Source organism: Rattus rattus, chromosome 6, assembly GCF_011064425.1.
Source record: "Rattus rattus isolate New Zealand chromosome 6, Rrattus_CSIRO_v1, whole genome shotgun sequence".
NCBI lineage: Eukaryota > Metazoa > Chordata > Mammalia > Rodentia > Muridae > Rattus > Rattus rattus.
This window is the reverse complement of record NC_046159.1, coordinates 7,228,077-7,243,951: the sequence shown is the minus strand read 5'-3', so window position 1 is coordinate 7,243,951 and position 15,875 is coordinate 7,228,077. Positions and strand designations below refer to the sequence as shown.

Below are 15,875 nucleotides of genomic sequence, written 5' to 3'. Positions count from 1 at the left end.
TCTTATTTCATAATTTCCATTTTAAATTATTGCAGAAAATCACACTGGAGAACATTCTGAGAAGATTGGACGTCCTCTTCGGCAAATCAATGTATCTCAAAATTAAAGACTTTCCCAGAATCAGTTGTTTCTTGGTTTGGTTTGTTGTGTTGTTCTTTTGTTCTGTGCTTTTCTTTTTCTTATAATTAGAAAGGAGTTCATGTAATGTGCAATACACATTATCAGGCAAACAATAATCCAGACTAAATGAAGTGTTTCCAAATGTCCTAAGATTTAAATTAAATCAGAATTTACAGGAAAAGCAGTATGTTTAAAATAGTATTTTTAAAAATACAATTTTACAGAAGGTACTTACACATTTTTAAAGGAATTTACAATGATAAGCTTCTTGATGTAAAAGTATTTGATTTATGGAAATTTAGTTCAAGCAAAGCTAGTCAAGAATAAATCTATTAAGGAAAATATGGTTCACCTGGATGTTTATAACCAACTTACCTCTTTTTGCTTTGGATGTCAAGAAGTGCATAAAAAGAGAAAAAAATCAGGTTTAACTGATTCTAATGTCATTATGTATGGCTCATTCCATAAATACCTACTTAGAGCAAAGGACTGTACTGTTTTCCAAAGTTCCCTTTGAACTGAGGTAAAGAACAGACTGCTTGGACAGCCAAAACCAGGTATTTAAGATGAAATAAACAGTGGACACACTAGGATACGTGTACCAAGGATGTGAGTAACACAGAGCCAGAAGATGGTTCATGCTCTTACTCTACATGTCTAATTTCATCCTCATGACCAAACTGGTCAGAGACTGTATTAGTAGTAAGAGATAATTTTAAATTCGATTAAAAACTGGGCATCAGTTTAGAATTTAAAAACTGGAAACTATGGGCAATAGAACAGTAAACAAGTTCTTAGCATGAGAAAAGCATGCTCCTTTCAGCTAAAAAAAAAAGCTAACAAAACTCCTTCAACTTTTACATTCACTAAAAATAAATCCAGTTAGGATGACAGTCCTTTTTAAGTCATTATCCTACAAAATATATGTACATATTTTATATAAATATTTAAATGAAAAACTAAATAACTGTTTAAGAATAACAGAGAATCTAGCACATTTAAAAAAAATATTTACTAACTGAGGTGATCGCATGAGGACAATTCTAGAGGCCGCCTATAGATAGGCGATCTGATTTGTTGACTGCATTATACATAATCTAAACTAAAATAAATGAGAAAATTTTTGGACTCTGGTAATGACTAAAGGCAAGACAAACGAATTTTATGGGACTTTTTTTCTTTACAAAATCTTTACATGAGAAATCTAAGTGTATATCACTTTTGTGGGGGTATAGTGTTAAAAAAATCAAAGAATAAAAAGTAGCCATAGTAAGTCTTCCAAGGATATCGCTGTGATACGTAATTTCATGGTTATAGAAGACCTCAGACTTTTCCTGTAGCCCCTACACAACTCACTCTAAACTCAGAAAAGATTTTAAATCAAGAATTAGAATGCAGAAAGGTCCATTCCCCACTATGATGACTCAGAGGACTTTGGATGCCTGCTGTGTTGATAAATACTACAAAGCATTAATGAATTAGACTATAAGCCTTTGCATACAGTTCAAAATGTAATTATATTTTAAGCAATAAATGTCCTGAGAAAAAAATAAACACTGTAAGAATTCATAGTGAATCGAGAAACACTGATCTTTTTGTATATTCAGTTCATGATAAGTTAGTTTTTTGAAATTCCACCAGAGAACTCCTAAAACCTGATAAATAACTTCAGCAAAGTGGCTAGATATAAAAATAACTCAAACAAATCAGTAGCCTTCCTCTACTCAAAGGATAAACAGGCTGAGAAAGAAATTAGGGAAACAACACCATTCATACTAGTCATAAATAATATAAAATACATTGGTGTGACTCTAACCAAGCAAGTGAAAGATCCGTATGACAAGAAGTTCAGGTCTCTGAAGAAAGAAATTGAGGAAGATCTCAGAAGATGGAAAGATCTCCCATGATCACTGATCAGCAAGATTAAAATAGTAAAAATGGCCATCTTGCTGAAAGCAATCTACAGATTCAATGTTGTGGTTTGCCCTGAAGTTATCTGTATTTTGATGCTAATTCCACTGCCCCAAGGACAGATGCCCCAAGGAATCAGGTGACTTCACCAGAATCTTCCCCATTGAACTTGTAAAATACAGGCCATGGGCAGGTACAGGATAGAAGGAGGCCTGTCATTGGAGAAGGAAGGATGGGTGGGAGAGAAGTTTGAAGGAAAAGGAGGAGACTAGAACAGAAAGGAGAGACAGGAGAAAGAAGGGGGAAGCCGTGGCAGGACAATACGGTAGGTGATGTTAAGATTTTGCTCTGTGTATTTACAGGTTGTTATCAATGTTCCTAAGGGAAGGATGGTACCGGGCTTTGTATGTTTAAGTGGGCAATTATATCTTCTCAATTGGATCTAAGATTATTGTGTTGTGTGTTCTTTTATGTGACGGTTTGAGTGTAGGAAAGTGTGCGGCGGCAAGAGACACTGGGCCACCGAGGAATTGGGATGTGTTTCCGCCAAGATATCTAGCAGATATCTTGGGGCACTGCGGTGCTGGACCTAGTGAGGTAAAAGACAACTATACATTTTTTATTTTTATATTTTTACAACACTCCCCATTAAAATTCCAACTCAATTAATTCTTTTTTTTTTTTTTTCCGGGGCTGGGGACCGAACCCAGGACCTTGCGCTTCCTAGGCAAGCGCTCTACCACTGAGCCAAATCCCCAACCCCAACTCAATTAATTCTTCATAGATTTAGAGCAATTTGCAAATTCATTCGGAATAACAAAAAACCCAGGATAGCAAACACTATCCTCAACAGTAAAAGGACTTCCAGGGAATCATCATCCCTAACCTCAAGTTGTATTACAGAGCAATAGTCATAAAAACTGTATAGTATTGGTACAGAACAGGCAGATAGGCCAATGGAATAGAATCGAAAACCTAGAAATGAACCCACACACCTGTGGTCACTTGATTTTTGACAAAGGAGCTAAAGACATCCAGTGGAAAAAAGACAGCATTTTCAACAAATGGTGCTGGTTCAACGGGAGGTCAGCATTTAGAAGAATGCAAATTGATCCATTCTTATCACCCTGTACAAAGTTCAAGTCCAAGTGGATCAAGGACCTCCACATAAAGCCAGATACACTCAAACCTTCTATAAGGCAAAGGACACTGTCATTAGGACAAAACAGCAACCAACAGATTGGGAAAAGATCTTTACCAATCCTACATCCCATAGTGGGCTCCAATATATATAAAGAACTCAAGAAGTTAGACTCCAGAGAATGGAATAACTCTATTAAAAATGGGGTTCAGAGCTAAACAAAGAATTCACAGCTGAGGAATGCTGAATGGCTGAGAAACACCTAAAGAAATGCTCAACATTTTAGTCATCAGGGAAATGCAAATCAAAACAACCCTGAGATTACACCTTACACCAGCCAGAATGGCTAAAACCAAAAAACTCAGGTGACAGCAGATGCTGGCGATAATGTGGAGAAAGAGGAACACTCCTCCATTGATGGTGGGATTGCAGACTGGTACAACCATTCTGGAAATCAGTCTGGAGGTTCCTCAGAAAATTGGACATTGAACTACCTGAGGACCCAGCTATACCTCTCTTGGGCATATACCCAAAAGATGCCCCAACATACACCAAAGACACATGCTCCACTATGTTCATAGCAGCCTTACTTATAATAACCAGAAGCTGGAAGGAACCCAGATGTCCCTCAACAGAGGAATGGATACAGAAAATGTGGTACATCTACACAATGGAGTATTACTCAGCTATCAAAAACAGTGACTTTATGAAATTCATAGGCAAATGGATGGAACTAGAAAATATCATCCTGAGTGAGGTAACCCAATCATAAAAAAACACACATGGTATGCACTCACTGATAAGTGGATATTAGCCCAAAAGCTCAGAATACCCAAGATACAATCCACAGACCACATGAAGCTCAAGAAGAAGAAAGACAAAAGTGTGGGTGCTTCAGTCCTTCTTAGAAGGGGGAACAAAATACTCACAAGGGAAAATAAAGAGACAAAGTGTGGAGCAGAGACATAAGCCATCCAGAAACTGCCACACAAGGGGATCCACCCCACATGCAGTCACCAAACCCAGTCACTATTGGGGATGCCAAGAGATACAGTCTGACAGGAGCCTGATATAGCTGTCTCCTGAGAGGCTCTGCCAGAGGCTAACAAATACAGAGGCAGATGCTCACAGTCAACCATTGGACTGAGAACATGGATCCCAAAGGAGGAGTTAGAGAAAGGACTGGGGTAACTGAAGGCATTTGCAACCCCATAGGAAGAACAACAATATTACCAACCAGACACCCCAGAGCTCCCAGGGACTAAACCACCAACGAAAGAGTAAACATGGAGTGACCCATGGCTCCAGCTGCATATGTAGGAGAGGATGGGCCTTGTCTTGCATCTAAGGGAGGAGAGTGCTTGGTCCTGTGAATGCCCAGTGTAGGGGAATGTCAGGTCGGGAGGCAGGAGGGAGTGGTGGGTGGGTAAGGAAGCATCCTCATGGAGGCAGGTGTTGGGGGATAGGATGGGGAGGTTTCCGGAGGGGAAACCGGGAAAGAGGATAACAATTGAAATGTAAAGAAAGAAAAAAAAAGAGGAAAGAAAGAAAGAAAGAAGGAAAGAAAGAGAGAAAGAAAGAAAGAAGGAAAGAAAGAAAGAAAGAAAGAAAGAAAGAAAGAAAGAAAGAAAGAAAGAAAGGGCATAGACTTGCTATATAACCTAGGTTGAACTATACTCATGTAGGCCAGGCTGGTCTTGAACTTGAATCCATCTGCCTGTTTCCTAAATGTTGCAATTATAGACCTATCCTAGGAAATGAGAGTTTTCCCTTTTTCTATTAAAATAATCCCATTTCTTGGGAACTATGCTATATAGTACTGAAATATTTTACATGTTTTTAGAAATATAATGCAGCTTAATTGGTATAAAGCTTGTCTGATATGCAGAAAGTTTTGGGTTTGATCCTTCGCACAGCATAAACCAAGCATAGTGGCATACATCTATAATTTTATAACTAAGGAGGTGGAGGCAGGAGGATCAGAAGTTCAAGATAATCTCTCTTGGTTTTATAGTAATTTTGAGGTCAGCCTGGGCTATGTAATATCCAAAAGAGGAAAGAAGAGAAAGGGAGAAAAAAATAAATAGTTTTTTTTTTTTAACAAGGATTCCCCAGATCCAATAATAGAGAATATAACATAAATTTACATAATGACAGCCTCAGCCCTGGTAGGATCCTCTTAATGTTTTCTTCAATGTGCATCTCTTTTAAATATGTGGGCCTGGATAGACAGAGAAACAAATGATTATCCTAGAGACTGGCTTTCTTTGGTAGGAGCTAAGGCTTTCTCTTAATATGCTTTCCCAGATAGGAAAAGACCCTTTGCAAGGTACAAGTTGTACATAAAATTTCAGGTAAAGCCATATAGCTGAAAGGTTTGTTTCAATAAATAATGTTACAACGTGAAGTGAGAACAAATAGCAAAGCACAATCTCTGACCACCATTAGAGTGAACTGAATCCTACAGTAGTGTGATAATAGAAGAAACTAATGGCCTTTTCCCTACGGAGCACAGTAGAGCATGGTACGGCTGCTTACAGGACTCACTCTTCTTTGCATGCAGGCCTTTGGAATGAAAGTAATACCAAGGCCAAGCCATGGTAAATATCAATCGCCTGGCACAAAAGATAGCAGAGTAACTAAAGGCCAACAGTTATAGATAAGCAATTAACTGCAGTTTGAAGTAAAGGCTGTTTTCAAAGCCTTAAAGGTAGTGAGCACAAACAGGAAAAAGTTGGTGCTATAAAATGTACAATGTTCCAATCTGTAGTTGGACTAGTTTATTATTACTTGATGGAGGTAGCCACTTTCATACACCTAAAACAGAATCTGTGACCTGGAGCAAACTCTAGAAGTGTCTCTTTTCGTATTTATGTCTTCGGCTGCTGGTTTTCTTGGTGGACCAGAAAGTGGAGACTACAGAAGTTATTACCTGGGACTTCCTGAACCTTACATGGGTCACAGCACCTCTTCTTTCTCATTGCCACTCTAGACACAGCCTCCTCTAGGGGCCTTGATTTTCAACACCGTCTGTGTGGAATTTGGTGGATATAAGTAGACCCTAATCACTTTGGCTCTCTAAATATGCAACAATTAAGAATACAAAAACATGTTTTCTTTCATTTTAATTTTTTCTTTAAATACTTTAGGTTTTTAAGGATTATAAATAAGGAAATTTCAATTTTAATGACTTTAATAACATTTTAATACAATTTTACATTTTAAACTTTAAGTTTTAAATTATATGGTAATACTAAATAACATAGACTGAAAAGCATAATCTAATGTTCTGTGCACACTCCTGATGTTGAGTTATTATATTGGTATCTCCAGTAATTAAGGAATTATATCCTTCTATCATATTTGATTTCATTTCTAAAGCTCAGGTTCTGAATATGGAATATTTAAGAAAATGCAAACTCTGGACAGGACTGTCTGATGAAGTGGTAGAAACAGAACAGCAAGAGTGATAGAAGTGTGGTTAACCGATGTTCCATTATTGACTTATTTGTCAACCATATCCACTTTACAGTAAGGAATGGTTTATTACGTATTGTCTTTGTCTTTTCTTTCATTCTGAGAAGAAGAAACACACTAAGAAGTCACCTTGAAAGAGCTTGGTATACCTCCAGTCTATATATAGTGTCATTAAATGCTGCCATTTTTAAATGACAAGGTGATCTTAGAGCATTTTCAAGATGCTCCCTGAATAAAATAAGAAATACATCCTTTCTACAATTTGATGACTATATCAATTAAAAAACTATTTTATTCTGAAAATCATTAAATATTAAACATTAAAATCCTTTTAACATTTATGTAAACATCAGGAATTGAGTTCCTATAATGCAAATGAGATTTAATAACAAAAAGAGGTAGAAAAAGGATATGCAAACATTTAATGTATTCAGAAGAGCAGTCAGAGGGGAACAATGAAGAATCAATATGCAGCAGCAAATAACTAATCCAATAGTTCAATTTAAAAGAAAAATTATATACCATTTTAATTCTTAAAAATTAGAAATTAGTTATCAAAAGTTACAATTAGCTGGGCTTGGTATTCTCAGCACTCTGGAAGCACAGACAGGCGGATTTCTATGGATTCAGCTTGGTATACGTAGTGAATTATAGGCCAGCCAGGAAAACATAGTGAATAGCAAAAGTTACATTTACATCCAGAAATTCTATTAATCAAAACTACTAGAAGTAAGGTCTTGAACCGTATGCACTGCTACTGTAGAGTTGACATGTGACTGGTTCAAATCAAAATGTGCTTCACAGGAGATGCTACACCTCGACATCAAGAAACGGAAACAGTGGAACCTCCTACTGAGATACCATCATGACTACAGTAAATAAATATCCTGCTGAAGCTAAGACGGGTCACTCTTTATTTTCCTCATGTCTCTACTACAGAGTTTAAAAGCATGAGTTGCTAATTTTAATAGCCGTAGTCTAAACATTACAGTCTGACAGTTATAATTTTTGTCATCTGTGAAGAAATACTATAATTTTACAGAGAAGTATTTCAAGCTTTCTTCAAGATTTTTCTTCAGTTGGATACTTTCCTATGGCTAAAAATAAACAAAAAAGGTGAGTTGCTAGGAAAGAGGGAAATATAATATGAAAAAACAGCATTTATAACTATGTTTATGGTTGTACTAGTACTATTAATAATACATATATAAGTATGTATTTATATATGTAGATATTTATATGTAATTGCTTGCATATATATAATGCTTTTAGAAAGATACAAAAGTTGAGTGGGTTCAGTTATGGCAGAGGCCTATTTTCTATATAGAAAAATAAAATTCAAAAATTGCCAAGTAGCTTTTAATGCATTATCTATCTTAAGTCACACTGCAATACATTATATTATATACCAGAAGAACTAGATGTGTAGCTAATAAACTTGAGATACTGTACACAATTTATAGCCATATTATTCAACCCAGTGACATCTACTGTGTGACTGGTACTGTGTTCCAGGTACTTGTGTGATCCTGACATACAAAGACCAAAGAGGCTTGGACCCATAAGGAGCTTACAAGAGAAATCAAGCACTGAACTCTGTCTGTTGTGAGCACAAAGGACAAAGCTGCTGTTTCTCTCCAGTGGAGAAGATATTAGGAAAGACTTCATAATATTTACATTTATGTATGACAGTAAAACTGTCACATATGATGCACATAGCTTATAGCTTTTGTGAGAAAATAAAAGGATAGAAATCTTAGAATTCCAAAGTATTTTTAACCTTTTATTATGTATGGATGTGGCATTCATATATGAATGTGAGTATATTCACCAGTACACGTGTTTGTGCATATGCTACCGTTGGGTGTTGTGTCTTCCTCTATCACATTTCACATTTAGGGAAAGAGAGGTGGACAGAGGTTCTCTCACTGACTATAGGGCTTTCCATCTTGACTAGGCTGACTACCAGCAAGTCCTTAGGACCCATCTGTCTCTGATTCTGCACAGCACTGAGATTACAGGGAGGCACTACCCTGCCAAGCTTTTACATGTGCTCTGGGAATCTCAACGCAGGTCCTCATACTCACACTGCAAGTACTTCTCCCACTGAGCCATCCCTCTCCTCATCCCCAATGTCTGAAAATATTTCTATGAAGCAAATTGTTAAAAGCAGTGGGCTAAACTTGGGGATATTTGAAATTCATTTAAATATGGAAAATATAAAAATACCTAGAAGCTGGGCAGTGCTGACACACACCTCTACTCCCAGCACTCAGGAGGCAGAGGCAGGCAGATCTCTGAGCTCAAGGCTAGCCTGGTCAACAGAGTGAGTTCTAGAGCAGCCAGGGCTATACAGAGAAACCCTGTCTTAAAAAAACAAAAGGAAAAAAAATATCTAGAAAAAATTACGGTATTTTTCAGTATTTAATTAGTTGTCTGCTATTAGAATGAGAGACAGAATCTGTCAGATAGCAATCTTACTTAATACTGTATAACCCGATTCAAGACCATTCTATGCTAAAGAATATCCTGTAGAAGTAAAATTTCCAAAGAAATACTTAAACAAAAAAAATGGTATTTAAAAGTATTATACTCCCCGCAATGAAATTTCTCATCATGGGGGTGGAGAGATGGCTCAGAGGTTAAGAGCACTGACTGCTCTTCCAGAGGTCCTGAGTTCAATTCCCAGCAACCACATGGTGGCTCACAACCGTCTGTACCGGGATCTGATGCTGTCTTCTGGTGTGTCAGAAGACAGTGACAGTGTATTCACATATAGAAAATAAATAAAACTTTTCAGAAAACCTCATCATTAGCCCTTAAAATGGAAGAAAATGTGTTATGCAACATTCATGATTCACTGCAATTTGAAATCTGAATTGATTTTGTGTGTACTATGTTGGGACAAGATGGGAGGAAATATGGCTGATAATTTTGTGGTGATCAATGAAGACTTGAGAATGCTAGGCAAGTGTTCCACAACTGTGCCATACCATGAGTAAATTAGTATTTGAATTAACTTCTGTTTTGGCAGAGGCCAAACCACAGACATGCAGTTCCTAAACCATCACCTACAGGAAGAATTGTATGTAAGTTAAAGAAAAACACAGCCTAAAAACGTACAAGTTTGAGCTGAGAGTGTGGTTCAACGGAAGAATATGCATTTAACACGCATTAGGCCCGGGGTTCACTCCCTCAAAGAGAAGGTTTGGAAAGAGCACAAATTTAAACAGAAAACTATTTCTACTAAGTCAAGAAAATGCAATGATACGAAGTGGAACACACATACATAGAAAAAGGTTCTATAGAAAAATAAAATGTGTGAATAGGAACAAACTACGGAGACTGTTAGTTGAGGAAATAGTTAAGTAACATTTACTAAAGTCTTTCCACATACAAAAAGTAAGAAAGATAAGAGGCAGAGGTAATAAAAACAAGCTGTGTGAATGAAGGACTCACTAAATTTCACTTTCGTAATTCCTAAAACCTTGACCTTATATTTCATTTGTTACCAAGCCTGCTTCTTTACTCGTGTTACACATATTCAACCCGTTCATCACCCAGATGTGTCCTGAGTGCTTTGCATAGTGAACGCATGATCCTGTTTTTTAAACTGTTAGCTGTGGAGCTGGAGAGATGGCTACATGGTTAAGAGCCCTGGGTGCTCTTCCAGAGGACCTAGGTTTGATTACCAATGACCAAAAAATGGCTCACAACTCTGTATATCCAGCCCTAGGGAAGTCAAAGACTTTTCCTGGTCTCTGTGGCCATGTCATTCACATGGTTTTCAGATGTATGGGCAGGCAGAGCATCCACACGTGTAAAATAAAAATATGTTTTTTTTAAAAGGAAACCTAAAAAATTAAATAAGCTTGTTAGTTAAGTTCAGGGCAGATCGTCTGTTTACCTCCACCAAGACCTCTCTGTTCTCTGTTCTCGTCCTTTTCTTTCAACCCCTGACCAGATTCTAACCAAATACTTTGAACAAACTGAGCCCCTTCCCTTTCTCACTAATCTCACTCGTGCCTACACACTGTAACTTCTGGTTGCCCACGTCAGCACCCATAACGCCCTGTTACCTGTCTCTGCACCCCCTACCTTTTCACTGCACACAGCTGCATCTCTGCTTTCTCAGTCCGCACACCTACAGCCTTTGCTTCTTGCTACCGCATCCCACATCTCTCCTTAGGAAAGTCTAGGCACCTTTTACAGTCAATTCTTGTGTCTCTTGTGGGAAAATAGCCCTACTATTTCTAGCTTTCTTTTTTTGTAACAAGAACATCTCTTAACACCATCATTTGTTTGCCTGCCTATCTCCCTTACTATATTTTGATTTTCATGAAGAACACGGTGTTGACTGTTCAAGTAAAGTGCCGGACACATATCAGATAATTTCGTTAAATTTTGAAGAATGAGTGAGCAAATAGGGTAATAAAAGAAATGTGGTTTTGGAATGAATTCAACAATACAAGGTTTGCAACGCAACAGAAAAATGGACATAGTGAAATGTGAAAGGCAATTTTTCAGTGCAAAACTGCATATGTTGACTACAGATCTAATACAGTAGCTACACGTCTAAGGACAATGTATTTTGGTGAGTTGATTTTTTTCAAATCAGCAAAATTCAAAATATTAAAGAACAAAAATAAGATTTCAGAACAATAACATTCTCTCACATTAGCTCAGAAAGAATCAAGAGAAAGACAAGATGGAGAGGGAGGGAAGAGCGACAATCAAAAGAATGTAAAAAAGAGTGGCTGCTCCTAGAGGCCCAACAAGCAGTTGACTGAGACAGAAGCAAATACTTAGGCCCAACCAAGGAACTGAAGACTGTGGTTGAATTAGGGAAAGGCTGGAAGAATTTGGAAGAGGAGGAGGGCGACCCCATAGGAAGACCAGCAGTCTCAACAAACCTGCACCCCGGATCCCTCAGACACTGAGCCACCATCCAGGCAGCATCACTAGCTGGTCCGAGGCCCCCAACACACGATAGCAGAGGACGGCCTGGTGTGGCCTCAGTGAGAAAAGACCGCACCTAACCCTGAAGGCACTTGAGGCCCCAGGGAATGGGGAGGCCTGGTGTGTGTGCGTGCGTGTGTGTGTGTGCGTGTGCACGTGTGTGGTGGGGATATCCTCTTGGAGAATGGGGAGGAAATATCAGAGAGCAGAACGGGAGGGGTAAAAAACTGGACTGTAAAAAAAAGATTAAAGGTAATAAATAAATAAGAAAAGCAACTAAGGGAAAAATTCTTATGTGGAAAACACAAAATAAAAACAAATCTTCTTAGGATATCAATTCAAGACAAGAGTGAAAATTTAATTTTTACTTTTGAAATCTGTTGTTCATCTTGCAAAGTACTCAAAATCAGGTATTTAGTACAAAATAAGATCTCATACTTCTGAGATCATTTCTTATATGTTCTGGTGGGCTGTATGGTTAATGATTGGATGGTAAGATATAATTAATATATGTGCCTCATTAGTAATTAGGGCATCAGAATGAAATAACTTAATTTATGATGATGTACAACCTGCTGATTATAAACTCCTCTGTCACAACAGAATCCATTTTGATTCGATCTCATCAAAGTTGAGAATCATTTCTCAGCTTAGCTGAGACACATGAGAGTGTGTGCCGGGAGATTCATAATGTCAAGAACAAGCAATTAAGGGGCTGGGGAGAAGGATTCAGCGGGTAATACCAGTTGCTGCTCTTGTAGAATCTGAAATCCATTCCCAGAAACCATATGGCAGCTCACACAGCCTGTGACTCCTATTCCAGGACACTCTGTTCTAGCCTCCTCAGGCACTGCATGCATATGGTGCACTTATACGCAAGCAAAACACTGATGCACATAAAATTATAATAAATATAAAAAATACCCATAAAGTCAACTGCCACTACGAGAAGTTCTAAGATTTCAGGGGCTAAGTAAAGAATGAACGAGAGCCACAGGCAAGGCCAGAATTCTTCCCCAAAACACAAAAATAAATATCCTTATCTGCTTATTAAAATAAAATATGTTAAATATTTATCTTATAAAATGTTTATCAAAAATTCAAAAATAAGGTACTTCTTTTTAAAAATAAAATATATTGCTGTCAGGAATTTTATAGAAGTTAATAACTTATACTAAAAACATTAATAAAACTAAATAAATATATCTTAAACAATATTTCACATTAATAAAATTAATATATTTGTCAATAAAATAGGTATTTCTAGAAACTATGCTTGGTTTGTGTGATTAATCAATTTCTATAGTAATCCTCCTAATTAGAATTTTTTAGAAAATACTGATCTTATAGGAATTTATTAAGGCTTAAACTGGTTGATTTGGGGGCTAGGTAGATGGCTGCTCTTCTATAGGACCAGGGTTTGATCCCCTGCATCCACATGGCAGCTCACAATTGTCTGTAACCCCAGTAACAGCGGATCTGACTTCCTCTCCTAGCTTCAAGGCCTATACTAGGCATGCCTGACATACATAGACATAAATGCAGGTGAAACATTCATACACATAAATAAGAAATTATTAATAAATAAACAAATAAATTGATTGAATTCATAATATGTAATAGAAATTATTCCTTGGGCTATAATAGTTCTCTCTCTCTCTCTCTCTCTCTCTCTCTCTCTCTCTCTCTCTCTCTCTCTGTACTGGCAGGGAAATGACTCCATGAGATCCAGCTGTAAGGTTTTTTTCTCAATTAGTGATCCAGTGTGGGAGAGTCCATTGTGGGTGGCGCCATCCCTGGGCTGGTGGTGCTGGGTTCTATAAAAAGCAAGCTGAGCAGGCCAGGGGAAGCAGCCAGTAAGCAACATCCCTCCATGGCCTCTGCATCAGCTCCTGCTTCCTGACCTGCTTGAGTTCCAGTCCTGACTTCCTTTGGCGATGAACGGCAACGTGGAAGTGTAAGCTGAATAAACCCTCGTCTTCCCAACTTGCTTCTTGGTCACAATGTTTGTGCAGGAATAGAAACCCTGACTAAGGTACACACTCTTGTTTTCTTTTCGTTTTCCTGTTTTGTTTTTTCTGAGACAGGGTTTCTCTGTGTCACAGCCCTGGCTATCCTGGAACTCTCGAACTGACAGAAATCCTCCTGCATCTGCAACCCTGTCTCTCATTCGCTTTAACTTCAAATAAATAGCTAGAAATACAGAGTTGATCAATGTGTTATCATGAAAGCAACTTTTAGATCTATTTATGATTATGAATTCCATGGTGTTTATAGCTCTTATCCTGTGTATTGTACTCAAATTGAATGATATTTTCTACTTTCTCAAAACTAAAGAATTTTTAACCATGTAAATACTTTCACCCATGTATGCTAAGTATATTATAGAGTATGTAAATTGTTAGAAATATTTAGGATGTGTGAAAAGTTTCATAGGGCAGATAGTATAATATGATTTTTCTAAAGCAACACCAAAATGGACCAAAAACATAATTAGCCATCATCTTACTTCTGAGCCCAAGAACAAAAAGATGAGATGGTGAAAGCATGAAGCTATACCAAGCAGGGTCCTACACATACAAGATAAAGGATAGGAGTGGGGAGAATGATTGATAGGATAACAGCATATGAAACAAAGTAAAATACAAAGGAATGGAGAAATTGCTCGGCAATTAAAGAGTGCATATTGCTCTTTCAGAGCACCTAAGTTCAGTTCCCAGCATCCATGTTGGGAGGCTCATAATCATCAGAAACTCCAGCTCCAGGGGATGCAATGCCCTCTTCTGACCTTCAAGGGCACCTACACTCATGTGCACATATACACGTAATTTTAAAATAATAAAAATAAATCTTGGAAGACAATAATCAATCTTAAAAGTAAAACTAAGTAGCAACATGAAAAAGTTTATGACATGACAGTAATAGCTTCCACAATGTAATGATAATAATATAAATACGTATTCATGGACGTAAGGACCAAACAGCCATACACTAATGAAAATAGTTATTGCTAATATTCATTAACTTTAATCTTATTAATATGTTACATTATATTTAAGTACAACAGAACAACTTATTAATCACACCAGTAATTTTCTAAGAAGGCAGTACTACTAAATCCATTTAAGAAGCTAGAAAGGTTTTTATGAGTTTTACCCATATTAGGTACCCTGATTAGTCATCGCTACTTTGGTGGTTCACAGATTACTTAGGTGCTTTTTAAAAGAATCTAAAACAATAGAAAGTAGGTTATGAGAGTAAAAATATCCAGGAGAGTAATTACTTATGTATGTTATGTGTATGTTTGTGTATAGTTTTATATATGTGTGCATATATATGTATATATGTGCATATGTGTGTAGATGTACATATATGTATAGGTGTGTACATGTATATATGCATGTTATTTATGCATGAGTGTATGAGTTCTAGCTATTTTTTAAAAATTTTTAATCATTAGCATTACTCACTTCCTCAAAAATTCTTAGAACATTAAACATGTACTCCACAATATAAGACCACATTTAAAGGTTTTTTTGTACTAAGTCTATTTATTTTAATTTTATGTATATTTTGTCAGCATATATATACGTGAACCATGTGTGTCCATGGAGGTCAGAAGAGGGCATTTGGTTCCCTGGATCTGCACCTACCCACTACATGGGTGCTGAGAAACAAACTCAGGTTCTCTGCAAGACCAACAAGTGCTCTTAACCACTGAGCCATCGCTCCAGCCTCCGTGGACTACATATTTAATCTGGACCAGTATGCTGATATCACGAATCAGATAAGAAAATAGTGATTCAAAAAGAAATTAAGGTAAATTTTAAATTAAAAAAAAATTTAAAGTGAGATTTGGCAAAGGTGGCGCTCAGAGGCTAAGTGAGGAGAAAGCACGGAAAGCTGGGAATAACCAATCGGAGTGGTAGGGACTACAGCAAACTGTAGACCCTGCACCAATAGCACAGCCGAGAAGCTCGAATACAGACCCAGCCAGGAGCTGCCACACATCCAAAAATCTTTCAAAAGAGGCCAGAAATGTTATGTAGCAATCCTGATCTTGTAAACACTAACGACTATTTTAACTCACTCTAACTCTATGTGCCCTGCAGTAGAAAACTAATGGCTGCCCTTGTGCTTATTTTGCTTTACGGACTTGTTTTCCAGCTCTGATCAGTGCAGGAAGTTCATAAGGGATAGTCTGCCTTTACTGGATGAGGCATAAACCACATTTATATTTACACCTTTTTATGGGAAAAAATGGAAA

The 15,875-nt window shown here is 37.3% G+C and overlaps 1 protein-coding gene across 11 annotated transcripts in view; it reads right to left on the bottom strand.

Moving 5' to 3' along the window:
* Window positions 1-15,875, bottom strand: part of Bicd1 (BICD cargo adaptor 1) — a 140,373-nt gene that overhangs the window by 24,113 nt on the left and 100,385 nt on the right. For 3 of the 11 annotated variants that reach the window (XM_032905464.1, XM_032905469.1, XM_032905471.1), the window contains one exon: window positions 496-504. The exons of the other annotated variants lie outside the window; for them this stretch is intronic. In XM_032905464.1, the coding sequence (XP_032761355.1) occupies window positions 496-504 (9 nt within the window). The remainder of the gene's footprint in view (window positions 1-495; window positions 505-15,875) is intronic. 11 annotated transcript variants of the gene reach the window in all.